The sequence below is a fragment of the Protopterus annectens genome, chromosome 16.part0 (assembly GCF_019279795.1).
Source record: "Protopterus annectens isolate FY-2018-M chromosome 16.part0, PAN1.0, whole genome shotgun sequence".
In the NCBI taxonomy this organism is placed as follows: Eukaryota; Metazoa; Chordata; order Ceratodontiformes; family Protopteridae; genus Protopterus; species Protopterus annectens.
The window spans coordinates 802,631,715-802,659,626 of NC_056750.1; the positions used below are offsets into that span (position 1 = coordinate 802,631,715).

A 27,912-nucleotide genomic window follows, 5' to 3' on the forward strand; every position below is an offset into this window, starting at 1 on the left:
TATATCTTCTACCAGAAAGATATGCCATAGCAAATGGAAATGCTTCTCTTCTTGGGCCTCTCAACAGAACATAGATCCCTTTATGGCTCCAGTTCCGGCTATTCTGGAGTTTCTATCTGCTGTCTTTCATCAAGGGGCTGGTTCTTCTACTATAAAAGTTCACTGGCTGCCATTTCTAACTTCCATGTGGGGGAAAACATGGCTTCCTTAGCCTCGTCTAGGCTTTGCAAGACTTTCCTTAAAGGAACTTTTATGCTGCGACCTGCAGTGAAAGATCCATCACCTCCTTGGGACCTTACCTTTGTATTACAAGCTTTACTCTCCCTTCCTTTTGAACCAGCGGTGACAGTAGATTTGCAATTTCTTTCTTGGAAAACTGGCTGTTTGGGGGCCATCACTTCGGCCAGGAGGGTATCGGACCTTCAAGCCTTGTCCATTAAAGTTCCATATATGTTTTTTCATAAGGATGGGGTTTCCCTGCGCACTAACCCTTCCTTTCTTCCAAAAGTGGCTTCCAAAAACAATATTAATCAAACTATCAATCTTCTAGTTTTCGTCCCAAATTTCCAAAACAAGGGTGAATACAAGTTACATTTATTGGCTGTACATAGGCAACTGAGGTTTTATTTACACAGAACAAAGTCATTCCGTAAATCAAACCAACAGTTTGTGTCTTATTCCAAACCCTTTTTAGGTAAAGCAGTCCTCAAAGTCACCATTGCTAGATGGATTTTCCAATGTGTCAACCAGGCATATTCTGACAAAGGCATTTCCCCTCTGGGTATGATCAAAGCCCATTCCACTAGATCTATGGCAACTTCAACGGCCTTCTGGTCGAGAGTGTCGCTGGATGACATTTGTTCTGCAGCTACTTGGTTCCCACATCATTTGGCTCCACGGTGCTCTGAAATATCCTTCCATGAGGGCCACCCAGATGTTGGTAGCTGGGGACTCTGTCCCACAGGTTGAAGAACAAATGAAGTAAACTACCATAATGTTCCATCTGAGTAGTTGTACTTCATTTGTCTTCAACCATCCTTCCTCCTGACCTTATCGCTATTGTCTTTTTTTGGAATATGGGAGAGGTGCAGTTGATTGTGTGAACCTTTAGTGGTAAGATTATTTGGGTCAGGCTTATGTTTTCTGATTCAGCAAACTCTATTTGAGGGAAGGAAGGAGATAGTGGGGCATTATGGGTAGGGGAGGAGATTGGAGCTCGGATCCAGATGGTGGTGATGTGGCCGTCTTGGATCCGAAACGGATATGAATACCCAAAGGTTGAAGACAAATGAAGTACAACTATTCAGATGGAACGTTATGGTGAGTACATAACTTCTTTTTTTATTTCTTTACCAAAAATGGACATCTATTGTTGTGATAAGTTCTTGCACAACTGAATTTTTTTAAAGACATTTTCCTTACAGTGTTTGCTATCCCCTGGCTGGCTGCATGTATGCCATAGTGTACATAGTGATATAGTGAATACTTACCAATGTCCCTGGTTCTTCTATATAACCTGGCACCACTTCTTACAATCATCTTCCGTTAGGACCCTCCCATCATTGCCTTTTATCAAATCCATTTTTACCTGGCAGATTCGCTCATTATCACCAGTCTTTTTGTAGCGATTTCTTGTTCATTCCAATTCTGTTCTCATCTTGTAGTTGTTTACGCTGTTCATGTAAATATTCCTCCTCATCTCTTCTTGCTTTTCTCTGAAACTCAGCATTCAGTTTGACATGTTTCCATATCTCCATTGTTTTTTTTTTCTCTCCTTCTTTCCTTGACCAATATTAAAGCCTCCACAGGCAGTCATTTTGTCGTCTTATTCTTCTTTCTGTTTGGAATACTTTTTGTTTCCACATCCTGAAGAATATCACAAACTTCTACTCCAAGTTTTTTAGGTTCTCTCTTGACCAGCTCTTATCCTTTAAATCTGTTCTTAACCTGCACTACATATTCACTTGAAATGCTATTGTGCTTGCATCTAACTGGCCTGGTTGCTTCTCTCTTTTTCTTTCATCCTAAACTTTGTGTTAAGTAAATTATGGTCTAAGCTAAAGTTAGTTACAAGTCTTGTTTTTGCTGACTGTATAGAGAGCTTTCACCTCTGACTGTAAAGTGCGCAGTCATTCCGAGTTCAGTTTTGGCCATTTGGTGGTATCCATGTGTAAAGTCTTTTCTTAGACTGTGGAAAAAAAGTGTTTTCTATAACCAGTGAATTATCTTGGCAGAATTCTGCTTGTATACCATGGCAAAAAATGCTGCTTGTTAATCCAGTTGTACTTTGATTACTGATTTTAGCAAATTATCTATGATGAATGCAGTATATTTTTTTGTATTTCCAAAAGGTGCTGCAGATCCTCATATAACTGATCAACTTCCTCCTCTTTGACATCTGTATTTGAAGTTTAAACCTTTGCCAATGTAATGACGAATGATTTGCCTTGTAGTCTAAGATCATTCTGTCAGTTTGTAGACTGCAACCAATAAATGATTTTGACACTATTTTATTAACTATGAGGGTTACTCCATGTCTTCTGCAAGATTGTTGTCCACACTAAAAGATCTGTTGATTTAAAAATGCCCATTCTAGTCCATTTTAGTTCACTAATCCCCAGTATGTTGGTGATTATTGATGTCATGTTATGTTTAACCACATCTATTTTTATCTGTCCATCCAGAACCTCTTTTCCCATTTTTGCACATGGGGTCAGGGTGTCATTTCAACAGTGACAATCATCTAGAGCCACTGTTGACACCACTTAGCTATTCCTGCCACAGTATGTCTAATTTAATTTGGTTTATAATTTTTATAGTCCAAGTTCCTTTGGTGTAGTTCTTTGTTTTTATAGTCTGTTTTACTATTCTCTTGCATCTGATTGAAACACTCACTGGCTCATCTAACTGCATACAGGTCAAGAGCGAGGGTCATTGGTCCTCTCAAGAGGGTAAGGGTCTTATCAGCTCATTACTTCCCTGCTCCACGTGACTGTTATGTTGCTGCTGTGTGGAGAGCACATGTATTCCTCCACACACCATATGTCTATGTACGGGCACAAATTACAGTCAGATGATTCACTGAACAAAACTGACTGGGTCTTCTGTAGACATCAGTCTGAACACTATAGAGTCGTTAAAATTATACATCAGTTTGAACTAAATATTCCAGACAAATAGTCTCAGGTCTGTAAGCACATCACACAGAGTAGAGCCTTTGGAAGGAACAAAAGAAGAGGTTAAGACATCTGGGGTGTCTCAAGGAGACACTTTGAGAATGAGCATTACTTTCTCCAGTGATGTTAGCTCTGTTTGTGATATTATTAAAAAAGCAAAAACCAGAGCGTCAGTGAAAAAACCACTTTAATAACGAGCAAAGCTTTCGGAAATAATCCTTTGTCAATGTATTGACAAAGGATTATTTCCGAAAGCTTTGCTCGTTATTAAAGTGGTTTTTTCACTGACGCTCTGATTTTTGCTTTGCTATTTGCTATTTGTTGTTGGCTCTGTGTTTTTGGATATTATTAAAAAAAACATTGTCATGTTCTTATTTATTTATTTTGTTAGTTAGTTAACTTTTGTTGACTGGGAAAATCCAGCTAGGACAGAACCAGTTTTCAGCAGAGGCCCGGGGAGAAACACTCCAGATGCATGTCTTTGGAATGTGGAAGGAAACCGGAATACCTGGAGGAAACCCACAGAAACACAGGAAGGACATGCAGACTCCACACAGAAGGCACCCCAAACAAGAATTGAACCAGAGAACCTCTTGCGGTGAGGCAATAATGATGTTAACCTCTGCACCACCCTTACATGCGACAGTAGAAATAAAAGTATCTTAAATGAGGTTCCTAAATTTTGTTTTAAGAACAATGTTTCCTTGAAGAAAATGTGTTATAAACCATTTCATAAGAAACCAAGGCTCACCAACAGAGTAGGAACTCATCCTTGCAGATACTGTAATTTATACCAGTTTATTGAAACTTCTGATAGATTTGAGCATCCTGAGACCAAGCATATCTATAAATGTAGCTTTTCTGCAAACTGCAAGAGCTGCAATCTTGCGTATTTAAAGCAGACATGCACAAAACACACACCAAAGTAAGTAAAACCCACCTAGGTGGGGGCTATTCCCCCCATACCTCACTAACTATATATACCAACTCCAGGATAACACTACTGTGGAGGAAACGGCATGTTGGGCAAGTATTTACTTACCATGGGAAAAATTTGTCGTTCAGGTATTTCAGCTTTTGCTATTTTCTTGTGGAAATGAAGTTTGGATATATGAGATTCGATGTTTAGAAGTAGAGGCATTCAAGCTACCGTTGTTGGTAGGCCTTTCCTACCCCATTTATCCTTTTGCTTAAAGGGTATTATAATCCTGTAATTTCCTCCTTCTCCTATTGATAACCACAACAACAACAACAAAAAACTTCTATTACGTTTTTCTTGCTGTTTTCTTCTGGTTATTGCTGTTGCTGGTTATAAGTTTTTCACTGTTTTTTTTTCAGGTTGTTGGTTATAACTTTTTCCTTCACTGTGTCTGAGAAAGGATTTAAAAAAATGTGAAAGATGTGGGCATAAAATGCCTTTTTCACGAGCTTTATCTGAGAGGAAAAATAAATTAATCTTAAAGGGTTTGTTGCCCTCTCTTTTCTCTGAAGTCATATCTGGAGTTCAGTCTCCTAAAATTAAAACTAAGGACCCTTTAAAAAGCTCCAAATCTTTGGATTCTTCTGCTTCTTTGTCCTCTGAGTCGAAGTAAAATAGGGAAAAATTGGATCCAGAGTCTCCTGGGATCCGACTATCCTTTGATTTGACCAAATACCTTCCAGTCTGACAACCTCTGATCCAACAAAACATGTTCCTGATCCGAAGTCCCTGGATCCCAGACCATTGCCATGTACTGCATATTTATGCCTTCCCCTTTTTTGGGAGTGGCAATCTAAGTCTCCTTTGGTGGTGTCCTCTCGTTCTTCCAGAAGTCTCGTGGAGGTAGATGTGGAAAGGATGATGAGGAGATGAGGAGATTCTTCAAGAAGCAAATTCAGAAGGGAGTCCTCTTAGTTCCTACCTCTTCGGGTCAGGGACACCATTGGTCCTACCACTCCACCGATAACTCTTTCTCTGACCCAACCTCTGGTGTTAGAGTCCTGGGATCCAAGCTTTTCAGACCCCTCTGGGTCAGATCTGACTGTTACTGAGTGGTCCGGCCCCGACATTGTCTGATCCGGATGAGACTCTGATCTGAAGTTTCCAGGTCGGATCTGAGTGGATAGGATTGACTCTGTGGTATTTGGAGCCATCTCCTTATTTCGGTGCTTTGGCTATAGGTATCTAAGTTCTGGCTTCTCCCTTGGGGGAATTGCTTTCAGAGCAGAGGGAAGTGGCAGACCAGAAACTCGCTTTTTCAGTTTCATTGACTTCCTTGTGTCCGGAGTAGTTTGCTTTCAAGGCTGGCAGGTCAGATGGGTCCTTCTCCCTCAGATCTACCCTCGACATCTCAGCTGATTTTGTACTGTTTTCCTCAGCGTTTTACTCTACTGGGACAGTCAGCCCAAAGCTCCCAGACCACCCAACTGGGTATTGTCATCTCTTCTGATACTTCTCCAGATCACCCCCACCAAAGAAATCCTTGGGAAGAGGACATGCAAAAGGAGGCACTTGGACTTCTCCCTAGGAGTCCATCACAGAGGATATTGACTTTGATGAGGGAGAAGGGTCTCCAAAATTACCACCCAATGACGTCTTATTTGAAGACATCCTTGAGATCCTTAAACAGAATGAATGAGTAATTTCTTGTCTAATCATATTGAGCCAAGTTACTATAACAAGAAATTTGCTCCGAGGAAAGTGTTTAGTGTTTGAACCAGTACCCTGAAGTAGGCAATTTGTCATTTTTAACTGAACAGAATTAAAAAATTGTTTTTATTTAAGGAAGGACCTGGAATACATATGTAGTGCTTGCATACCAGCAACTACAAGAAAGGGGATATATAATACCCGCTAAATGGACCATCTTGAAGCTAGCTACCACGTGGAGGGAGTAGCCTTATTGTGGCTTTTCATTTTCATATGGTGAAGGCGTACTCCCTAGGCTAGAGCTTGTTCACTTTATCTTTTCATTTTAAACAGAAAGGTGGTTGGTCTGCCCAAAACCTATCTCCGAAGGAGTCAGTATTTCTGGAAGCTTTTGGGACTGGCCTGTCTACCTCCTGGGTTATTCCACTCACTGAAGAACTTATTGATTTGGTTCCTAAGCGAGAGTGGGAGGAACCTGATTTGAATGAGCCGATCCCCCAAAAGACCAGATAGGATTCTGGCTCTACTGGTAGGAAAAAAACATTGGAGTAAAGGGGTACCAGTTACTGCAATGGTTGTGGCAACAGCTACAAAGAAGGAACTTGTGGAACAGAGTTCCACTGTTTATCCCCTAATAGAGAATCTAGTGTACTGGACAGATTTGGGGAGCAAGTTTATGCTTCAGTGACATTTGCTCTCCAATCGCTGAACTACTTGGCACACCTCATGAGACTGTAGAGGGACTTGATTAAGGAACTTTCAAGCTCCCTTTCAGAGACCACTACTACAGAGGTTCAAACTTCTGTGGCCTCACAGTTGGCTATCCATCAATCTATTGCAAATTTGTCCATGAGTTTTATCTTGCATGCTGCAGAAGACACCTTAAGGGCTGCGGGTTCCAGTATTTCCATCAGTAGGCATGCCTAAATGTGGCTGTGTGATTTTGCGGAGCCCTTCAAGTCATCTTTTGTCAGTGCCCCTTTTGATGTTTTTTCTTTGTTTGGCCCCACAGTAAGAGAGAGACACTTCAGGTGTGAGAAAGATGGAAAGACTCTGTTTGCAGTGGGTGTACATTTTTTGACCCCCTCAACAGACCTTTTCAAGGAATCAACTGGGAGGTTGAAAGATGTGGTTCAGGAAGTCTAAGGGTCCTTTCCAGGACACATGTGGAGGTAGTTCCCCAAGATGGCAGAGAGGGGAGAAATAATGGCAAATGTCAACTCCAGTGCAGAGGAGGCTTGCAAAACCAGGAGTCTAGCGATACATTTTCTGACAGACCCTTTCAGCACCCTTGAAGGGATACCCAATTGCCTTCCTCTGGAGGCATTCGGGGGTTGCTTATCTCTGCACCAGGAAGCCTGGCTAAACATAATAAAGGACAGTTGTTTGCAGAGTATAATTTCCAGAGATTATATTGCTCCCTTTTCACTACCACCTCCGATACCCAGAAAAATCCCCACTGTTTCACCCAATCAGAGGGAAGTAGCAGCACTAGAGATCCAAAAGCTCCTAGAAGAGAGTCATCCAAAAGGTCCCTCCAGGCCAAATAGAATCTGAAACTTACTCAAGATTCTTTTTGGTGCCAAAGAAGACAGGGGACTGGAGACAAATTTTAGATCTCAGTGTGTTGAACAAGTTGGTTCGAGACACCAAGTTCCAGATGGTCACGGTTCAGTCCATTCTACCATTTCTGAGCCAGGACAACTGGATGTGCTCAATAGACCTTCAGAATGCGTACTATCACATAAAAATTGAAAGACGATCCAGAAGGTACTTGCGCTTCTGGCTGGGAGCCAGTCATTACCAGTTCAGAGCATTGCCCTTTGGCCTCACCTCAGCTAACAGGGTGTTCACCAAGTTTATGGCAGTAGTAGCAGCTCACTTGAGACTGCAGTGATTCCAGGTGTTTCCATACTTAGATGACTTACTCATTACTACTCTGACCAGACATCAAGTGGTACAAGCACGAGAGCAAGTGTTGCAGACTTGCTCCCATTTTGGGATAATCATCAATTACAGGTCATCCCTGCAACCAACTCAGACAATGAAATTCATAGGAGCAATGTTCAGCACAGTTTCTATGGTAGCATCTCTTCCTCTTTCCTGATTCTGAAGCCCTGAGATCAGTGTCAGCGGCAGTAATTTTTGGTTCCCTTAGCAAATTATCACATGTGAATTCTGCATTGAATGCTACAAACATATTGGTCAAGTCTCTCTCTCAGCCCATGTCGACAAAGATAAGAATAACTCAGGTATGCAAATGGTTTCTTTCCTGGTGGATGCAGTCACAACTGTTACAATGTCATCCTTTCATTCTCCTTCAGCCCAGTGCCATAGTGACCGTGGATGCTTCCCAGATTGGTTGGGGGGGGGGCATTTTCTGGGGAAGACTCTCCACGGCACTTGGTCCCCCAAAGAGGCCAACTTGCAAATCAATGCTCTGGAAATGAGAGAGGTGCTTTTGACATTGCAGGTATTCCAAAACTCTCTCCCTCTCAAAACAACTGTGATCCAAATGGACAACATGTCAGTAGTTTGGTACATCAACAAACAAGGGGAGCCAGATCTTACTCCCTGTGTTGAGAAGCTCTGAGGGTGTGGCACTCGACAATTTCTTTCAACCTCTTTCTAATTGCAACACATATTCCAGCAAAGTCCAACGTAATAACAGATGAACTGAGCAGATCCATCTTACTACCTCACGAGTGGTCTCTCAACAAAGTGATGGGCATGATTTTCCATCAGTGGGGCCAGTCTTGTTGCGATCTTTTTGCATTTCCCCTGCACAAGTACAGTAGCTTGTTTGCCCTAATCCCCCCACCGGGGAAATCGGCGAGGGATGCTTTACTCCACGATTGCCCCCCAAGTCTTCTGTATGTTTATCCCTCAACTCCTTTAATTCCCAAATTCCTTCAGAAAGCAGCCAGGTTGAAGAGCAAAGTCATTTTCATTGCACCTTACTGGCCTCGACAGGTTTGGTTCCCCTTCCTTTAGCTTTGTCTTTTGTACCCACCTTAGATTCTGGATCCAGCTCCAGACCTTCTGTCTCACCCGACAGGCATGGTTCACCCAGACATCTCAAACTGACTGCGTGGTTTCTCCAATTCCATTAATAGCCAGGCAACCTACGCTGTCTTTGCCTGTTCGTTTTTACTGTTTTCTTCCCATAAACTCTCTACAATGAAACTCTACAGAAGTAAAAGGAGAAGATTTGCTTATTGGGCAAAGCAGAATCAGGTAGATACCTTCTTCACCCCAATTCATTATGTTCTTGAACTTTTAGTGAGTTTATTTAATGAGGGTGCTAGTTCATCGACTATTAAAGTTCAACTTGCAGCCATCTCTAACTTTCATGTGGGGTTTCAGAGTTCATCCTTGGGTTCCTCTAAAATGTGCAAATCTGTTTTGAAAGGTATCCTTCTACTTAGACCACTTTATAAGGATCCTATACTACCATGCAATTTAAATGTGGTACTGCAAGTCTTTACACATTTTCCCTTTGAACCTGCAGCTAAATACGATTTAAAAATTATCACCTATAAAACTGTCTTTTTAGTTGCAATTACATCTGATAGAAGGTAAAGCTTGAAGTTCTGAACTTATTCTAAGATCCCATAGTTGATTTTATGCAAGGATAGGGGACACCTTACGTACCACTGCTTCCTTCCTACCTAAGATGGTGTCAGAATCCAACATTAGCTAGGCTATTACCCTGCCAGTATTTTTCTTAAACTAAAAATAATAGATTATATACTGCACTTATTGGATGTTCACAGGCAGTTACGTTTCTACCTGCACAAAACAAAAGAGGTCAGAAAAACAGATCAACTATTTGTTTCCTTTGCATGTAACCAAGTTGGATGAATCAGTTATAAAGGTAACTCTAGCTAGATGGTTGGCAGATTGCATTTCATTTGTCTGCAGCAATTTGAATCCCCCCTTACCTAAGCCACTAAAGGCTCATTCAACCAGATCTATGACTACTTTCATTGTATTCCAGTCTAGAGCATCCGTGGATTATATATGTGTGGCTGCAGCTTGGTCAAATTCACATACCTTTGTCACTCATTACAAACTAGATCTAGTCTTGAGTGGAAGAGCAGCCTTTGACTCAACTGTACTCAGGCATATCCTTCCTTAGAGTTCACCCAGGAATTCAGGTAGCTGGGGACCCTGTCCTATCTGTTGACGAATGAATGAAAATTGACAGCATCACATAAAGAAGTTGTGTACTTACCATAACGTTCCATCTGTGTTGTCCATTTTCATTCTTCCTCAGCTCCCCAACCTCCATTCCCCCTCCATTTATCACAACTGACTTCTGAAGGAATTAGACTGTTAAGGACACCATATGTCCCTTTTGTTGTTTAACTCCAGTTATGGCAACTATTTTATAGATGTCCTTCAAGAATGCAACTGCAGTCATAACATACGGGTTGTCCTGCCTCAGGCAGCCCTCGGTCAGCCGGATTCCAAAGTCTGGGTCCGACGTCAGCTGATGTCGCATTTCTCTCCGACGTCAGGGCGGCTGGAGTATATAAGCATCAGCCGACGCCATCTTCTTCAGTCTTTCTTGCCGCGCGGTGCCCGAAGAATGAAGCAGTTCGCAAGTGCCGGTCGGTCAGCTCCTGTATTCTTCGAAACCGAAGTCATCAAAAAAGCTAAGTACCCTGTTGGGGACCTTTTCTTGCCTCAGCCGATGTCAGAAATTACTGAAAAAGTAAATAATTGTTTGTCTTGTGGTAAACAAATACCTCATAAGGATTTCCACTCTTACTGCCTCCCTTGCCTTGGCCCAGACCATGACGTCTCGGCCTGTGTCACCTGTGCTCGCTTCAATAAGCGCACTCTCAGGCGCCGGGCGGAGTTCGCAGAAGACTTCTTTGGCGACAAATTTCATTATACAATGCCGTCGGAACAACCGACAACGCAGACTCCTAAGAAACGAAAAGACCGGGACCGACATCCTCGGCCCGCATCTTCCACCAACACCACGACTAAACTAACCGCGAGTGCCCCGGTTCCCTCTGAGTCTGTTATTCCACCGCTCCGAACCGAAGACACTGCTTTACCGATACCGGAGACCACTCCGCCAGTTATTGATTTTCCTCCGGATACCGAAACCGAGGAAATGCCCGAGACCATTGCTGTTGATAAGGTCACTCCTGCACGTGGAGCAGCTAGGCCTCTCATGTCCATGTCTATCAAGGCCTACACACGTGCTAAGGCAGCCAGCAAGTCCAAGCATCTTACTGCTAAAACCTTACCTCAGCCTACTCCTGAAACACAAATCATGTCTATGGCAGCAGATTTAATTTCCCTGATCAGAGGTTCCCAGGCCCATCCTGAGAGAGGATCCCAGCCTCCTCCTGACAAAAGGCCCAGGGTTGAACCCTCTGACCCTCTTCCTTCAGATGAAGATTCTGAGGACTCTGTTCGCTCCGAAAGCCAGGAAGAGCCCTTCCAGACCTATGAGGATCCAGATGCAGAGGACTCCATTCCCTCAGCCTCCCCTCCTGAGGATATTTCTTTTGGGGAAGTTCTGCATTCCATGAGGGAGCATTTCAAGTGGCAAGGCCAGGAATATTCTGATTCCAGAAAGCGCCTTCGAACCTTCCTTAAAAAGCCCCAGCACAGACCCTTAGCTATACCTCCTGTGCTTGATGTTTTGGATGATTTGTATTCTGACTCACCCCTGATACTCTTCCTCCTGCCCCTGCCAAGCCTGACGGATACTATAGGGTTCCAGAAACCCATTCTCATTTCTTTAAGGCCCATGCTGTTGATTTAGAAACAATTTCCCAGGGGCCTAAAGGGGTTTCAGCTACCACCTCCAAAAATCCTTTGCCTTCTAACAGGGAAGCAAGGTCCTTAGAGAGATGGGGGAAGAAGGTTTACACCTCCACTACTTTATCTATGAGAGCTCTCAATTGTCTCTTTCACATGTTTCAATATCAGGATTTCCTGTTAGATGATTTACAGAAAACATTGGCCTCCCCTGAACCCTTAGATAGGAAGTCTTTGCAGGAGACTGTGCATAATGCTCAACAGGTTAGCAATCACTTTCTACAGTGTGGATAGGATGCATTGGAGGCTTCATGTAGGGCAGCTATGACAGGGGCGGTCATTCGCAGACATGCATGGTTGAAAGAACAACCTTTACCAGATTATGTTGAGGCAAAACTTCTTGACGCACCCTTGGAAAAGAACAAGCTTTTTGGTGCTAATGCTAAAGATGTGTTAAAGTCCATTGAGGAAAAAGCCAAGTCAGTTCAGACAGTAAAAGATTTCCTTCAGGTTCAGCCACCCAGATTCAGCAGGAACTGGCCTTCTAAAAACTGGTCCTTTCCTAATCCTGAAAGATCACAAAGGGGCAAAAACAGGCGTGGCCGAGGAAGAGGCCAATACAGAGGATCCTACAGGGGACGACAATGGCAACCAACAAACCAAAGAAGTGACACAGGGGTTTCTCCTGCCCGCAGGGACAATCTCAATGACTTTCCTCTAGTTCCACTAACCAAGGAGCAAACAGAGGCTCCTTTGGGCGGAAAGTTATCTCTGTTTTCAAAAAATTGGCACAAACTAACAACAGACAAATGGATTTTGGACATTATAGACCACGGTTACAGGTTCCACTTCCACACTTTGCCAAGAAAACAAGGCATGCCAAACCTTCCACAAAATCAGAGGGCAGAGGCTATAAAGCAAATTTCTCTGCTTGCACAGATCAAAGCAATAGAAAAAGTTCCACAACAAGAACAAGGCCAGGGGTTTTATTCAAGACTGTTCCTTGTTCCAAGAAAAGAAAGTCAATGGAGACCAATACTGGACTTATCCGCTTTAAACACTTTCCTCATAGTACCAAAGTTCAAAATGCTGACTCTACAGCAACTCCTTCCCATGCTGGGCAAGGGGTCTTGGCTGATTACTCTGGACCTCAAGGAGGCATAACTGCATGTCCCTATCAGACACAGCTGCAGAAGATACCTCAGATTTCTTGCAGGGCCAGAGCATTATCAATTCTCAGCATTGCCATTTGGCTTATCTACTGTGCCCAGAGTATTCACGAAATGCCTGGCATCAGTAATTGCTCATTGCAGGCTCCAGGGGATTCAAATCTACCCGTACCTGGACGATTGCCTCATACAAGCGGACAACAAACTAACTTTGACAAAAAACTTGAATTATGTCATACACTTTCTACAGGCTCTGGGATACACAGTCAACTTTCAAAAGTCAAGACTTCAGCCATCCAGCAAATAACCTTCTTAGGAGCCAAACTAGACACAGCCTCTCAAATGGCTTACCTGACAGAAGACAAGCAAAAGAAGTTAACCCATTACTTCAAAAGTTTAGCAAAGCTCACCCAAATGACTGCAAGGAGTTTCCTACAGGCCCTGGGTTACATGGCATCCTGCATCCTCATGGTTCCACTAGCAAGACTACACATGAGAAAGCTTCAATGGTACTTAAAAAGCTTATGGTCTCAACACAGCAACAACCTAGAAGCAAATATCCCACTCATTCCATGTCTTCAAAAGGAATTTCTATGGTGGGCCTCAGCAAGCCAGTCAAACATAGGTATGTCATTCAAAAAGCCTCAGATAACACAGACCATGACCACAGACGCCTCAGACCTTGGATGGGGGGCGCACATGGAAGGCAGATGTATTCAAGGACAATGGTCTCCAAAGGAAACACGTCTGCATATCAATCAAAAAGAAATGTTAGCAGTAATGCATGCCATCGAGGCCTTTGGGCAACAACTTCAACAAGGCCACCTATTAATACAGACAGACAACACCACAGTGATGTGGTACATAAACAAGCAGGGGGGGCACTCATTCTTACCCCCTTTGCAGACTGACAATGAATCTTTGGGAAAAATCACTGGGCCTAAACATACAATTACAATCCCAGTTTGTTCCAGGCAAAGACAATGTTTTGGCGGACAGTCTAAGCAGGAATTTCCTAGACCCCCACGAATGGAGGCTACATCCAGACATCTTCCTACGACTCACATCAACATGGGGCAGGCCGGACGTAGACCTATTTGCCTCCCACCTCAATCATCACTTACAAAAGTTCTGCTCAAGGACATATCATCCACAAGCATGGAAAACAGATGCCCTCTCATTCAACTGGAGCACCCTGATAATTTATGCATTTCCACCTCTGCCACTGATGACCACAGTGTTATTAAAGATCAAAGCAGACAAGCCGAAGGGGATCCTAATAGCTCCAGACTGGCCAAGACAACACTGGTACCCACTACTACGGAGCATATGTCACAACAAAACTTGGGCCCTTCCACAATGGCCCCAACTTCTGACTCAACACAACTTCAGGACAGTTCATCCCAACATCCAGACGCTACAGCTGACAGCTTGGGAAATCCCATAAATAACCTTGATTTACCTCTCTCCAAGGAAGTTCAATGGATATTAACAGAAGCCCGCAGACCATCCACCAGAAAAGTTTACTCAGCCAAATGGAAGAGATTCAGCATTTGGAATACCAACAAGGGTCATGATGCCTCATCTTTGAGCATTCCTCTCATCCTGGAATACTTGGCAGATATGCTGCATAAAGGACTTTCATTCTCTTCCATAAAAATTCATGCTTCAGCTATATCAGCTAGATACAACACTGACCCACCTGTGTTTTCACATCCTTTGTTAAGGCAATTTCTTAGAGGAATCAAGAATATAAAGCCCCCAAGAAAGGCACCAGTACCAGCTTGGGACCTCAATTTTGTTCTAGAAAAATTTACTTTACCTCCCTTCGAGCCAGCAGCTTCTGTGGATTTACAATTTCTTTCCTGGAAGACAGCTTTCCTGTTGGCCATTACCTCAGCAAGAAGGGTTTCGGAATTACAGGCCTTAATGGCAATACCACCGTTCATAACCTTTCACAGAGACAGGGTCTCCTTACAAACCAACCCTACCTTTCTGCCAAAAGTGGTATCTAGGGTTGCCTTAAATCAAGCAATTCACCTGCCTACTTTCTTTCCTAATCCTGAGAACAAAGGGGAAAGACTGTTGCATACCTTGGACATGCACAGACAGCTTCGCTACTACCTAGACAGAACCAAGACCAGTAGGAAGTCTGACCAGCTTTTTGTAGCTTACGCCCCTGCAGTACAAGGAAAAGCAATTTCTAAACAGATAATTTCAAAATGGATTGGACATTGCATCAGATTCTGTTATTCCTTCCATGGAAAGAGTGTGCCAGCCAATGTCAGACCACACTCCACCAGAGCTACAGCCACCTCTACAGCCTTCTTAAGAGGGGTGCCTACAAAAGACATTCTAGAAGCTGCTACATGGAGCTCCATGCATACATTTTCCAAGCACTACAACCTCCCTTTATATTCCAGATCCAGAGCAGGCTTTGCTTCGGCAGTCCTGCAGGGACTGATAGCTACACCATCCCTTTCTTAGAGCATACCAACTCCCCCAGCTAAGCTTTGGTATTCAACCCATATGTTATGACTGCAGTTGCATTCTTGAAGGACATAGTACAGTTTTGTACCTACCATAAATGTAGATGTCCGATAGATATGCAACTGCAGTCGGGTTTTCCCTCCCTCCATCCCCTCTATGCCTTGGGTCCACTCCTCTCCCTGTTATCCTTAGCTGGGGATATCTGTTATGGTGTATCTGTTTATTGCTTATTTGTTGTCTGGAAACCTATTTTTGTCTTCCAATTTGATTACAGCCTTCCTTAGAGGGCACCTGGCATCTGGGGCAAGAAACACTGAAGAAGATGGCGTCGGCTGATGCTTATATACTCCAGCCGCCCTGACGTCGGAGAGAAATGCGACATCAGCCGACGTCGGACCCAGACTTTGGAATCCGGCCGACTGAGGGCTGCCTGAGGCAGGACAACCCATATGCTATGACTGCAGTTGCATATCTATCAGACATCTACATTTATGGTAGGTACAAAACTGTACTTTTCTCTCTCTCAAACTGTAAATAGGATCTGAGGGATGTTGGGGATGGTGCATTGTGGGTAAGAAAGGAGCTCTTGAGTTTCAGAGGATACGAGCTAGTGTAACAGCTGAATCGGATCTGAGCGTCTGATGCAAACCCATCCATTGAGGAAGAGTGAAAATGGACAACACAGATGGGACATTATCCTGTGTATAATTTCTTTTTTTCAAAGTCAGAATCAGTTTTATATGCCGATATTACTTTGTTCAGACAGAATGTCAAAAAATGGAAAAAAATTGTAACCAGCCTGTCACAGGAAACGATGTGTAATAGCACTTCATTTTGCAGTAATAACTCCAAAAAAAGGCTTACGTAGTGTCAGTAACAACCTCCAAAAGTTAAACAGGCTGAATATGTAGAAAGAAAATTTTATTGCCACACAGTGAATAAGATGATGTAAACTAAAAAAAAATTTTAAAAAACACTGATACAGCGGTCAGTGGCTAAGTGCTTTTGCCCTGACCATCGGGACGACTTCAAAACCGTTAATTCATAGCAAGTTAAGATTTAAATAATACCAAATAGGTCATGTGGTGATAAAATTAATATCAAATTAAGAAAATAAACCCATTATAAAAAATACTCCTAAATATGTTAAAATGTATGAATGTATATTAAAATAAAAATATATTTAATTTTGAAACTAATCAACTATAAATTAAGTAAAGCACTCACTCAGATTGAACACGCATGTAAAAACTATTATATTGCAGAAATAAAAACCCTTAAGGTCCAACCAACCTGCTAAAAGACATGATTTAGAAGTACACAGTTTTTATTTTTTAAAAATAAACATTTCTAAATTCTAAGTTTTCATTTAATTAAAATTACAAATGTACTTGGCTTGCAACTCAGTCATCTTGAATCAACAAATCTCTGCTTAGTAGTTAGGGCTTACAGTTGTTTGAGCTTGTGCACAGACAGTATAACTACCACACACACACACACACACACATGCACGCACACACACAGACACAAACACACAGCCTGACTCTGAGACTTGCTGCCTTCCCTCCTAATAACCACAGTTGAAGAAAGATTGTGTTGCTTGCTGTCATCGTTGACTCATGGCAGTCCATAAAATGGTGGTTAGACCACGTTATGGAGCTGCTTAAATATGCATCTCACTCGTGTGAGGTGCAGAATTCTCGTCTTCGGTCTCCGACACTGCTGATTGGTTATCATGAGCTTGCAGTGCTATGCTGTGCTAACCAGTCAGCTTCAAGTAAAGGCGAGAGCAACACAGAATTCGTAAAATTCTAGATTTACAAAGTGAAATCCAGACAACCAGACAGAGCGCTTTATTTCTGGAACATCTGGGGAAAAAACAGACTGGTGGCAACCTTAGTCCTTTGTATAAGAAAAAAAAAACTGAACACACACTCCCTGTGATAGCATAAAAGCTTCACTCTCAGGATATGCTCAACCAATCAGCTGTCTCGAGAAGAGAGAGAGCGAGGGCAGTCTAAGCTTTTGAAAGCTGACCAGTAGTGGGTTACCTTAGCAGATAACCCAAAATGCCACTGAGGCAGTGGGGAATTTGAACATCTACTATTACAGGTTTGTAGGACTTGTGCAACTGTGCTTTCCACAGAACTGAACTCTCCCTCATCTTTAGTGTTTTTTTCATGTTGCAGTTTATCCTGCTTGTGGGTATACAGTGTCGCTCCAAATTTCATGTCCTTATCCTTTGTGTACAGTCTTTAACCTTGTAGCACTATTTCTAATTCCTGTTCACTGTCACCCACAGTTTTGTTGTGCATGGAGTGTTGCGGCCTCATTCCAAGTAAAGCACACAGCTGGCTAATGTTGCTACTTTGGCTCCTGGAACTGCATAACACCTTCCAATAGTTATTTCTTTTTTTGCTTCTTTTCTTATTAACTCATGTTTTCTATATTTCCTCTTGTTTTTTTTTGGGCTTTGTCTACAGCCTCACTAGTTATGTTTCTTTTATTGCTTAATACTGTGTGCATCTTGTTAACTTGGTGTGAAGTCTGTTGCTGGAGTGACGATATGGTCTTTGGGGCTGATGTGCAAAAATAAAACTCCATTGACCAATGTTTACTTTGATTCTGTAGACCATAAAATCAGATTGTTTGGCAAATTCCTGTTATTGCATTTTATATGCAAGTAGAAATATGTACACCATTTGATGCAGTGGAATGTTTAAGGATGACACTTTTCCCAGCCATAACTCTGCATTTGTTTTTCAGAAAGATGGCTTGCTTTCTTGCTGTAAACACGGTCTATGAAATATATTTCTGAATCTGTCAAGTTTGTATATATTTACTTGTTTACTTTGAGTATTACAAAGTCCATCAGTTTGTAACAGCTTCAAGCCCTCACTGTAGTATGGAGTTGATGGTGTACCCTCCTGAGATCTCAGCCCAGGAGTAGCTTCTGGAAATACTGTATTAGAGGTATGAGTAACCTCTGTTATTCATGCTTAAAGCAAGGTCCAAGTGTGGTTGTGAATGAGGTGTAGTAATTGGTTTTACTTATCTGTTCAGTATAGTTTCAGGTGGTGCTGTTTGGGTACTTCCTAATATTAGGTGCATTTGAAGCCCTTCTGCTGCCTTGCTAGGTACCAGTTGATGGTGGATGGGCTGATATAGTATCTTAGCTTCAGTTAATTTGTGTTCTTATTTCCATGGAGTTGTCATCCTGGGCTCACATTCTACATCTCAACTAGTTTCGTTCTTTTGTTTTTAGAGGCTGGCATTGAGTACAGTCCACCATCACAGCACCTTCTTCCAGTGCTGGAGAGTGATACTGGTGGAAGCCCTGAAGACTGTGTCGATGCAGCTTTTTCCCAGTGCATCCAGGAGGAGGCAAACTGGCAGGTAAGTGCTCTAGCAACTCTTAGAATAGAACTCTGGTAAAGGATCACCTGGAATATTAAAGGGAAATTGGTGATCAGTCTTCAAGGTGTATTCTTGCAGTATTATAATAGCTGGTCGTTATACTTAACTACATGTGCTTGTCACAGCCTGTTTTATGTAACAGTGAATGTCTCCCTACAGTATACAATGGAAGTGTGTTCACAGTCCAAAGCCACTTCCAGTGAGGCTTCATTGTCAATGTAAGTCCATTGCAAGTGATGGGTAGGAAAACATGGAGTTGTCCCTTATGTTGAAATTACTAGTGGTGCTATCAAATTGTGAAATTCATGGAGTTGATGGCTTCCCCACAGCTGTGCAACTGTGGAGTTAGAATATTTAAGTATTGGGAGTGATGTCCCCCAAATGGGGAGGGTGGGGAAGGAATGCCTTTTGTGGTGTTTTGTTCTTTGAGTTTTGTTTTGATAGAACTTGTTAAATGCAGAGTTGCATGCTTGTTTGTGTGTGTGTTTGTGTGTGTGTTTGTGTACATGCGTGCCCCCCCCCCCATATTTTTATGCACTATAATCTGCACCATTTTTACCTCATGTCCCTGGTACTACCCACCAGGGCTGGGACCACACTGGTGTAATGCTGGGAAATGGAATGACCTGCTAGTACTGCAGTCCAGGGAATTTTTATTTTTGTATGCTTTAACTGAGTGGTGCTAGTGATATCACACACCATCACATGTAATGTCAGTTAGCTGTGACCCCCTCCTCAGCTGCTGAAGTTAACAGAAGTCTGTCCGTGATTATAGCACCATTCCCATCACCAGGGATGTGTTCTTATCACAAGCAGAAACCTCTCTGAGTAGGTCAGCAAGCAAGGACAGTCCTATTCAACTCGGCTGGGGTGCCTTCTGTGTGGAGTCTGCATGTCCTCCCTGTGGTTGCGTGGGTTTCCTCCGGGTGCTCCGGTTTCCTCCCACATCCCAGAGACATGCAGTAGATGGATTGGATACTCTAAATTGGCCCTAGGTGTGAGTGTGTGCGTGTGTGTGTGCCTTCTGTGGAAGGTTGGGCGCCGGGTTGGCAACTCGACACCATAAAACTCGACTGCCAATCATGAGCGGACAGATGATCCGCTGTGGCGACCCCTAACCGGGAAAAAGCCGAAAGAAGAAGAAGATATATATAGATATATATATATATATATATATATATATATATATATATATATATTATACCACAAAGCCTGAAAGTAAGTATGTGTGTCTTTCTCTCTGTATGCCACAGAGCTGGAGTGTGTGTGTGTGTGTGTGTGTGTGTGTGTGTGTGTGTGTGTGTGTGTGTGTGTGTGTGTGTGTGTGTGTGTGTGTCTCTGTACGTCACAAAGCTGGAGTGTGTGTTTGTGTCTCTGTACATCACAAAGCTGGAGTGTGTGTGTGTGTCTGTCTGTAAGCCCCAAAGCTGGTGTGTGCATATTTGTGTATCACAAAGCTGGAATGTGAAGTTGTGTGTCTGTGTTCATCTCTGTGAGTGGCTCTGTACTCCACAAAGCTGGAGTGCGTGTGTCTGTGTCTCTATATGCCACAAAACCAGAAAGTGCGTGTGTTTATTTTGATCATTGTCTATATCTGTACAGTTGGAAAGTTGTTTGTAGCAACTTTTGTTTTCATATCTGAGATTTAGTGAGATGCAAGTACTTAGTTTGCATTTTTGTGACATGGAATCAGCACAAGATAACATGCATGTCATGCCTGTGCCACCCTGGCATTAGCTGGCATGTCCCATTTATAAATCCAGCTTTTCTTTGACACCTTTATTTCTGCTTTTCTCTTCAAGTTTGCTAATTAGCCAACAGTGTTTGTTTTCCCTTCAGTAGTCCCTTTTTGTCACTTTTAAAGGTTACTATGCATAAGAAAATTGTTTAAAAAAGTTTTGTATTTATTTGTATGTTTTTAATGCAATCTGTTAGCTAGATAAGTGAACAGGTTAAAAAATTATTTTCAGCCATGAATTGAGCCATAAGCAAGACTTTTTTTAAAGCATATACAGAAATATATATATATATATATATATATATATATATATATATATATATATATATATATATATATCCCTGTGTGCTGTCAACTGCCTAGCTCCTTTCTCCACTGGCTCGTTTTGTTTCTTACTGTCCCATTGCTCAAGGGCACCAAGGGATGGAGTTGAGAAGGGAGGATCATGAGCATTGTCCTGCAGTGTGCAGAAAGGTTTTGTGACCTTACCTCCTATCTTGGTGGTTTTGTCACTTGCTTATCATGATTTCAGCTACAGTGTTTGCTTAAGCAGTATTAAGCACATGTCCAGCTCTGACTCTCTACATTGTTATCCAGCTTCCACCATCTGTTAATTTAGCAGTGGATAGTCACCCCTCCTCCTAGAATGGGCAAGTTGAGATATACATGCCCATCCGTCCCCCATTATCTCTTTCATTACCCAGATCACTAGTCATCTCCAGGTCATCTGGCTCATAGGCAGGGTTTTACTCCTGTACATCGCACATATGTTAATTAACTATCTATAATTGTCTATAAAAATCCATTTAGTGTCCCATCAAAAAGATTAGTTATTTCAGCATCCAGAAAATTCATGGTAAAAAGCTCAGCCTGCACTGTAAAGGTTATGCCAAAAATATCACTGCGAAGATAGTTAATACAACCATTCTTATTGTCTAAAACCCCTTACCATATCATGTAGCAGTCGTTAAGGTAACACCATATACTAATTTTTGGAAAGAAACAGTTGAATTCTGCATCAGATTTGTATTTTTGTTTGAAATGCTCTGTAAATAAGTCAGCATAAATGTGTGAAAATGCTGCAGTCATTGTCATTCCTTTGCAGTTGTAAATGTCCTTCCTTAGCATGAAAGAAAATGTTCTTGATCAATAATTTTTTCTGCTAGTTTAATTAAAACCAATATTAGTCAAATGAATACAGGTCATCTCTTTCCAACCAGCATCTAACTGCTGCTAAGCCTTCCTCATGAGGAATAGTTTTATAGAGTAAGGTGACAACCAATATATATATATATATATATATATATATATATATATATATATATATATATATATATATATATATATATATTGAGCTAATAAGAGGTTATAAAGGCTGTAAGCATGTTTACAGAAAACAGAATGTGGGTTCAGTAAGACACCCTTTATTGGATACTACATGTCTGACTGGCAGTCTAGAACGATTTTTATGTATCTTTGGTAAGCTATAGAAAAGTCAGATCTGAGGTGATATCACAATTCATTAAATTCTTAAAGTAGAATTTACATTTGAATTGTTCCCAACATTTAAGAAAATCATCTACCTTTTCCTTAAACTTTAAGATAGGATGATCAAAAGGCAATTTACAGTACAGCACAATATTATTTAATTATCTGTTTGCCTCAGCTTTATTTTGGACTCTGTCCCAAGTTATAGCTGATGTTATGGCAATTGTTTCATCCTGTTGTAATTCATACAATACTTTCCTTTGAAAACTATTCATGTTAACCCTGTGATAATCTGAAAATATGAAGAAAGAGGCCAACTGGGCATTAACAGACCTGGACAAAGCATATTACACGGTCCCAAGTAAGCTAATTTGGGCAGTCCTGTGGTGTTTGGAAGTCTCAGAATCACTGGCAAAATTAGTGCATGCTATGTACACACGGATCCAATGACACAAGTACAAACAGTGTTCAGTCTCACAGAGGGGATCTCAGTGGGAGTTGGTGTGCATCAGGCTCTTTAGCCCACTGCTGTTCATACTGGTGATGGACTACATTAGCAAACAGGCTGGAGGAGGTAGAGCATCAGAGTTGCTGTATGCAGACAATGTGTCATTACAGGAAGACTCTGAGGAAGAACGTCAACAAAGGATAGGGGAATGGAATGCAAAACTGAAGGCACGTGATAAAATTGAGTAGAGCTAAGACAGTTGTAATGGTAGTAATTGGGAGAAATTAGAAGAAGATAAGAACTGAGATAGAAGGGAGAGTAGCGGAACAGATTAACAGGTTCAAGTAAGTAGGAGGGGTGGTTGAGGAGAAAGGAATTCTGAATGAGGAGGTCAAAGCTAGCATCAGAAGTAGTGTATTACAGAAGAATGTCAAAGAAGCTGTAAAGTATGGTGTAAAAAAGCAGTGGAGTGGCCAGTACTATTGTATGGTAGAGAAACCTGGGCAGTAAAGGCAGAGCAGATGGCAAAGCTAGAGGTGATGGAGATGAAGTGCTTGAGATGGGTGGTAGGATGCACACTGTGGGACAGATGAAGAAAATGACAACACCAGAGCAGAAGCCAAGGTAACTCCAATTGCAGAGACGGTCAAAAAGAACAGATTACAGTGGTTTGGGAACACATGCAGAAAAGTAGAAGACAATGTAGTGAAGAAAATTTGGAACAGATATGAAGAAGGCAAGAGGAAACGAGGGCATCCAGCAAAGAGGTGGATAAGACTATGTGAGAGAAGACCTGTAGAGTCAGGAATGACTGTCAGAGAAGACAGAGTGGCATAGAATTAAGAAGGATGGCAACAGTTGACATGACACCCCAACCCCTTGTAGAAAATGGGGGGGGGGGGTTGATGGTGAGCCAAGATGTGTGATAACTGTTTCAGTCATGGCCAAGAATGGAGGTTCTTTTACAATTCACTTTCTAATGGTTCATTTGCTTCCATTGCTTTCCTGTACCAGAGATTTGGGTTCAGGTCTTGTAGGGCACTTTACAGGTTGCCATTAAATGACTTCTGATTGAGCATGGTTTCCTCCTTGTATTAACTGATATATGAAAGCAAAATGAATAACAGCAACTTAAGACATCTTGCACAACACTCACAATGGATAATTGGTGGTCACATGATGTAAAGCAGATTAAAAGTACTGAAATTTGACTATAAAGAATGGAGCTGTTACAGATGTATGTTGCCAAGAGCCCTTCCCTTTGCACCGGATACAGATATTTTAATTTTAGTGCATTTACAGCTGTTGTGTTTTCTTCTTTTTTTTTTTATTTTTTTTTATTTTTTTTTAATTAACATGTTTAGCATTTCAAGATATTGTCATCTCACATTCTTTCCAGTCTCATTATGAATTTAAGTGTTAGTTCTCAACACTTTTCTTGTTTATACCATCAGATGCACATTATTTTTGTGTAATACATTAAAAATAAGAGTTTAGTAAAGAGAAGTTGAATATTTCTGAAGATAGTTTCCGTTTGTGCAGTTTATCATAATGTACTTTACCTGAAATTATTTCTTTGCCAACAGTGTAGTTAGGTAGTGGTTGTAAATGACCCCAAATCTGAAGCTAACATGAGTAGTAATGGTAACCTGTGATGTCCTTCTGTTCCTCTGTTGCAGTATTCTTAACATGAGGGAGTTGCCTGTCGTGACGACCCATGGTTGGCCAGTATACAAAACATTTTTACTACTAGTGGTGTGTAGTAGGCTGCTGTTGGACATTGGCCATAAAAGTGACTTATGCACACACCCTTCTCAGAGCTTTTGTCGCCAGTCTGGATGCTTCACCCGTACGTACGGTCTGCTCGCCAAAGTGGTCATTGTCTCAACATTTCAGGTAAGTGCCCTGTTGGGGAATCCTTTTTCTACTTTTTTCATTGTGGCTAGGTTTAATGTCATCCAATAAAGACAAATGTTTTTGTGGATGTCAGATTCCACATAAAGACAGCCACCAGTAGTGCCTTTTCTGTCTCAGGCCCACCCACAACCACAGATCTTGTTCGATATGCAAGGCCTTTTTGCTGAAAATTTTGAGAAGCAGATTAGCTTCCGTTTCCATTTATTTAGAGAATGAGTGCCTGAAACTCCTCGCGAAGAGCGCTATGGAGGGTTCCGCAGGGCCAGAGGCCAAGTAATTCTTTAAGCTGAAGGCCAAGAAGCCTAGGTCTGAAACTCCTGCTGCATGTCTGGTGATGGACATCTCTCTTGAGGCAGTTGCTAGCTCAGAGAAACACTCAGCCCCTATGTCCGAACCACAGGGTGAGCCTGTAATAGAGGCTTCCTTGCAGCAGTATAGGGGAATCTCCCAAATTTTAGTTAGAAAGGACATGGATTCTGACATTGTAGAAACCAGGCCTACATCCAGTCCACTGACCCTACACAGAGTGGAACTAGATGCAAAAAAAGAAAAAAACAAAGCATTTATCACCACCTTCTGATCAACTTCAGGACTGGAAAAATTTTACATTGGGTATTTTTAATGCCGACATGTCTCTTAGGCCTCCTCCTGGGGTTTCATTCCCATATACACCCTGGGTTACCTCTCCACAGAAAAAGGTAAGGGAAAAGGCTTCTTCTGAGAAGGAAGAGTCTTCAGAGGATAAGTCTTTAGCATACTCATCTCAGATCCCCTCCCCACTGGATTGCAGTTCCCTGGAGGATGACTGCAATGGCAGTGACTCTCCAATGGAGAAAATTACCTTTAGTGAGAACTTAGGTAAGATGAGGGAGCATTTTAAATGGGACAGCTGTCAGATGTCTGAGGTCCAAAAAAGGTACTATGAGCTACTTCAGGTAGGCACTCCCAGTCCCTCAGCTGTCCCTCCAGTCCTACCTGCCTTCTAAGATGTTTTTGCATCCTCCAGTAAGACCCCGGACTCCAAGCCCCCCCACACCTAAGAAACCAGACAGATGCTGCAAGGTGTCTGAGGACTGTAAGTTATTTTTCAAAGACCCTTTTGCTGATCCTTCTGTTATCACTGTGGCTTCTGATAAAGCCTCTAGGATGTTCATCGTGTTACACTGCTGCAGTCATTACACTTGGGTTATCCTGCCGTCAGGCGGTCCCGCAGTCGGCCTGAGTTCCAAAGTCTTGATCCGGCGTCAGTTGCTATTGCCTCTTCCCTGACGTCAGTGCGCCAGGGGTATATAAGATGCATCCGATGCCGTTTTCTTCAGTCTTTCTTGCCGCGCGGTGCCCGAAGCAGTTAGCAAGTGCTGGTCGGCCGACTCCTGAGATTTTCAAAGTCGAATTTCAGATCCGAAGTCTTCAATAAAGCTAAGTACCCCGTTGGGGAAACTTTTTTTCTTGCCTCAGACCGATGTCAGAAAAAGTTAATAATTGTATTTCTTGTGGGAAGCAAATACCTCATAAGGACTTCCACTCTTACTGTATTCCATGCCTAGCCCCTGATCACGACGTCACTAGTTGTCGGTTTTGTGCTAGATTTAACAAACGCACTATAAAAAGACGTTTTGATTTTGCTTTGCACTACTTCGGCCGAAGGTTCAATTATACGATGCCGTCAGATCAGCCGATGACCTCAATACCAAAAAAACGCAAAGACAAGGATAAAGACAGGCATCTGAGGTCCAAAACCGACAACGAAACCTCTTCTAGGCCAGTCGCCGGTTCTCAGTGAGGTGCTTTCGCAGCCCCTGACACCCGCTACCGACTCCCACGTGGAGACATATAGGCCTCTGGAAACTCCAGGTATTGGGCCTATGGAAACTAATCCCTCAGATGGGTCTGGAGCCGCTGAGCAGGCATCGGCTTCTGAGGGTGTTTTCAGACCTTCACAACTTACCATTAAAACAACAGCCAAGACAAGGGTACCATTAAAGACAAACAAGTACAGCATTCTCCTGGACAGTCCTCCATGCCCAAGAAACAGATGCTTAAAATGGCTGAAGACCTCATTACTCTAATCAGGGGTTCCCATCCCCCTCCTGAGAAAAGGCCTAGGCAGGATGCAGACTATGACTCCTCTGATCAGGTTTCCATTTCCTCTGACTCCTCTTCAGACCAGGGATACTCTCTCCCCCTCTATGAGGACTCTGACGCTGAAGAATCTATCCCTTCAGCCTCTCCTTCTGAGGATTATTCTTTTGGGGAAACTTTACATACCATGAGGGAGCATTTCCATTGGGAAAGCCAGGATTATTCAGAATCCAAGAAAAGGCTCAGGGATTTCCTCTTATTGCCTCAGCACAGGCCCCTGGCTATTTTGCCTGTGCTAGATATTGTGGATGATGTGTTATCTGAATCCAGTTTATCTCCTGACTCTCTGCCCCTGCTCCAGCCAAGCCAGATAGGTATTATAGAGTCCCTGACTCTCACAAGTTTCTTTACAAAAACCCTTCTGCTGATCCAGCAACTATTTCCCAGGGTCCAGAAGGGGTTAAGGCTTCCATTGCAAAAAATCCAGTACCCTCTGACAGAGATTCCAGAGCTTTGGATAGATGGGGGAAGAAAGTATACACTTCTGCAACTTTAGCAGTAAGAGCTTTAAGTTGCCAGTTTCACATGCTTAAGTACCAACAATATTTAATGGCTCAGTTAAAACAGAAAATGCTTGCAAGCTCAGAAGCTCCTGATTGTAAAGAAATGCAGGATTTATTGCATGCAGTCGAACAGGTGGGAAAACATACTCTGCAATGTGGTTTTGATTCTTTAGAGGTCTCTTGTAGAGCCGCAGTTACAGGATGTTCTTCGTGTTTCACTGTTGCAGTCATAATTGTAGGGTACTCCTGCCGGCAGGCAGCCCGAGGTCGGCCAGAATATCAAAGTCTGGGTCCGGCGTCGGCTGTATCAGCAAGTACCCTGATGTCAGAACGCATGGGTATAAAGCTGACAGCCGACGCCATCTTCTCCAGTCTTTCTTGCCGTGTGGTGCAAAGCAGTTCACTTGTTGTTGGTTGGCATTTTCAAGACAACGTGGTGCATTTGTTGTCGGTCCGAAGTTTTCTACTTCTCTTCTCAAAGCTAAGTACCCCGTTGGGGAAACCTTTTTCTTGCTCCTCCGATGTCAGAAAAAGTTAATAATTGTGTATCATGTGGAAAACAAATACCTCATAAAGATTTCCATTCTTACGGTCTACCTTGCTTAGGCCCTGACCACGACGTTTCTTGCTGTCGGTTCTGTGCCAGGTTTAATTCTCGCACTATCAAGCATAGGTACGATTGGGCCTTGAATTACTTCGGTAGACGATTTAATTATAGGATGTCGTCGGATACTTTACCGACTACCGGAATACAGAAGAAACGCAAAGACAAGGACAGGCCTCCGAGGTCCAAACAGGATACTTTGCAGCCGGAGCCAGCTTCGGGTTCGGCGGTCGTCAGTGAGGTGCTTTTGCAGCCCCTGTCGTCCGCCACTTCAGAACCGATGGCCGACACGGACTCCCATGGGGAGCCATCTAGGCCTAGTAATTTGTCTGCTGCAGGACCTTTGGACGTCGTTCCTTCAGATGGGTCCGGAACCACTGTGCAGGTACCGGCTTCTGAGGGGG

The 27,912-nt window shown here is 42.5% G+C and overlaps 1 protein-coding gene across 1 annotated transcript in view; it reads left to right on the top strand.

Annotated features, from left to right (window-relative positions):
• Positions 1–27,912, top strand: part of LRSAM1 (leucine rich repeat and sterile alpha motif containing 1) — a gene marked incomplete in the record, with an annotated part of 1,381,442 nt that overhangs the window by 625,579 nt on the left and 727,951 nt on the right. Inside the window, 1 exon segment of the mRNA XM_044058294.1 lies at positions 18,517–18,647. Within this exon segment, the coding sequence (XP_043914229.1) occupies positions 18,517–18,647 (131 nt within the window).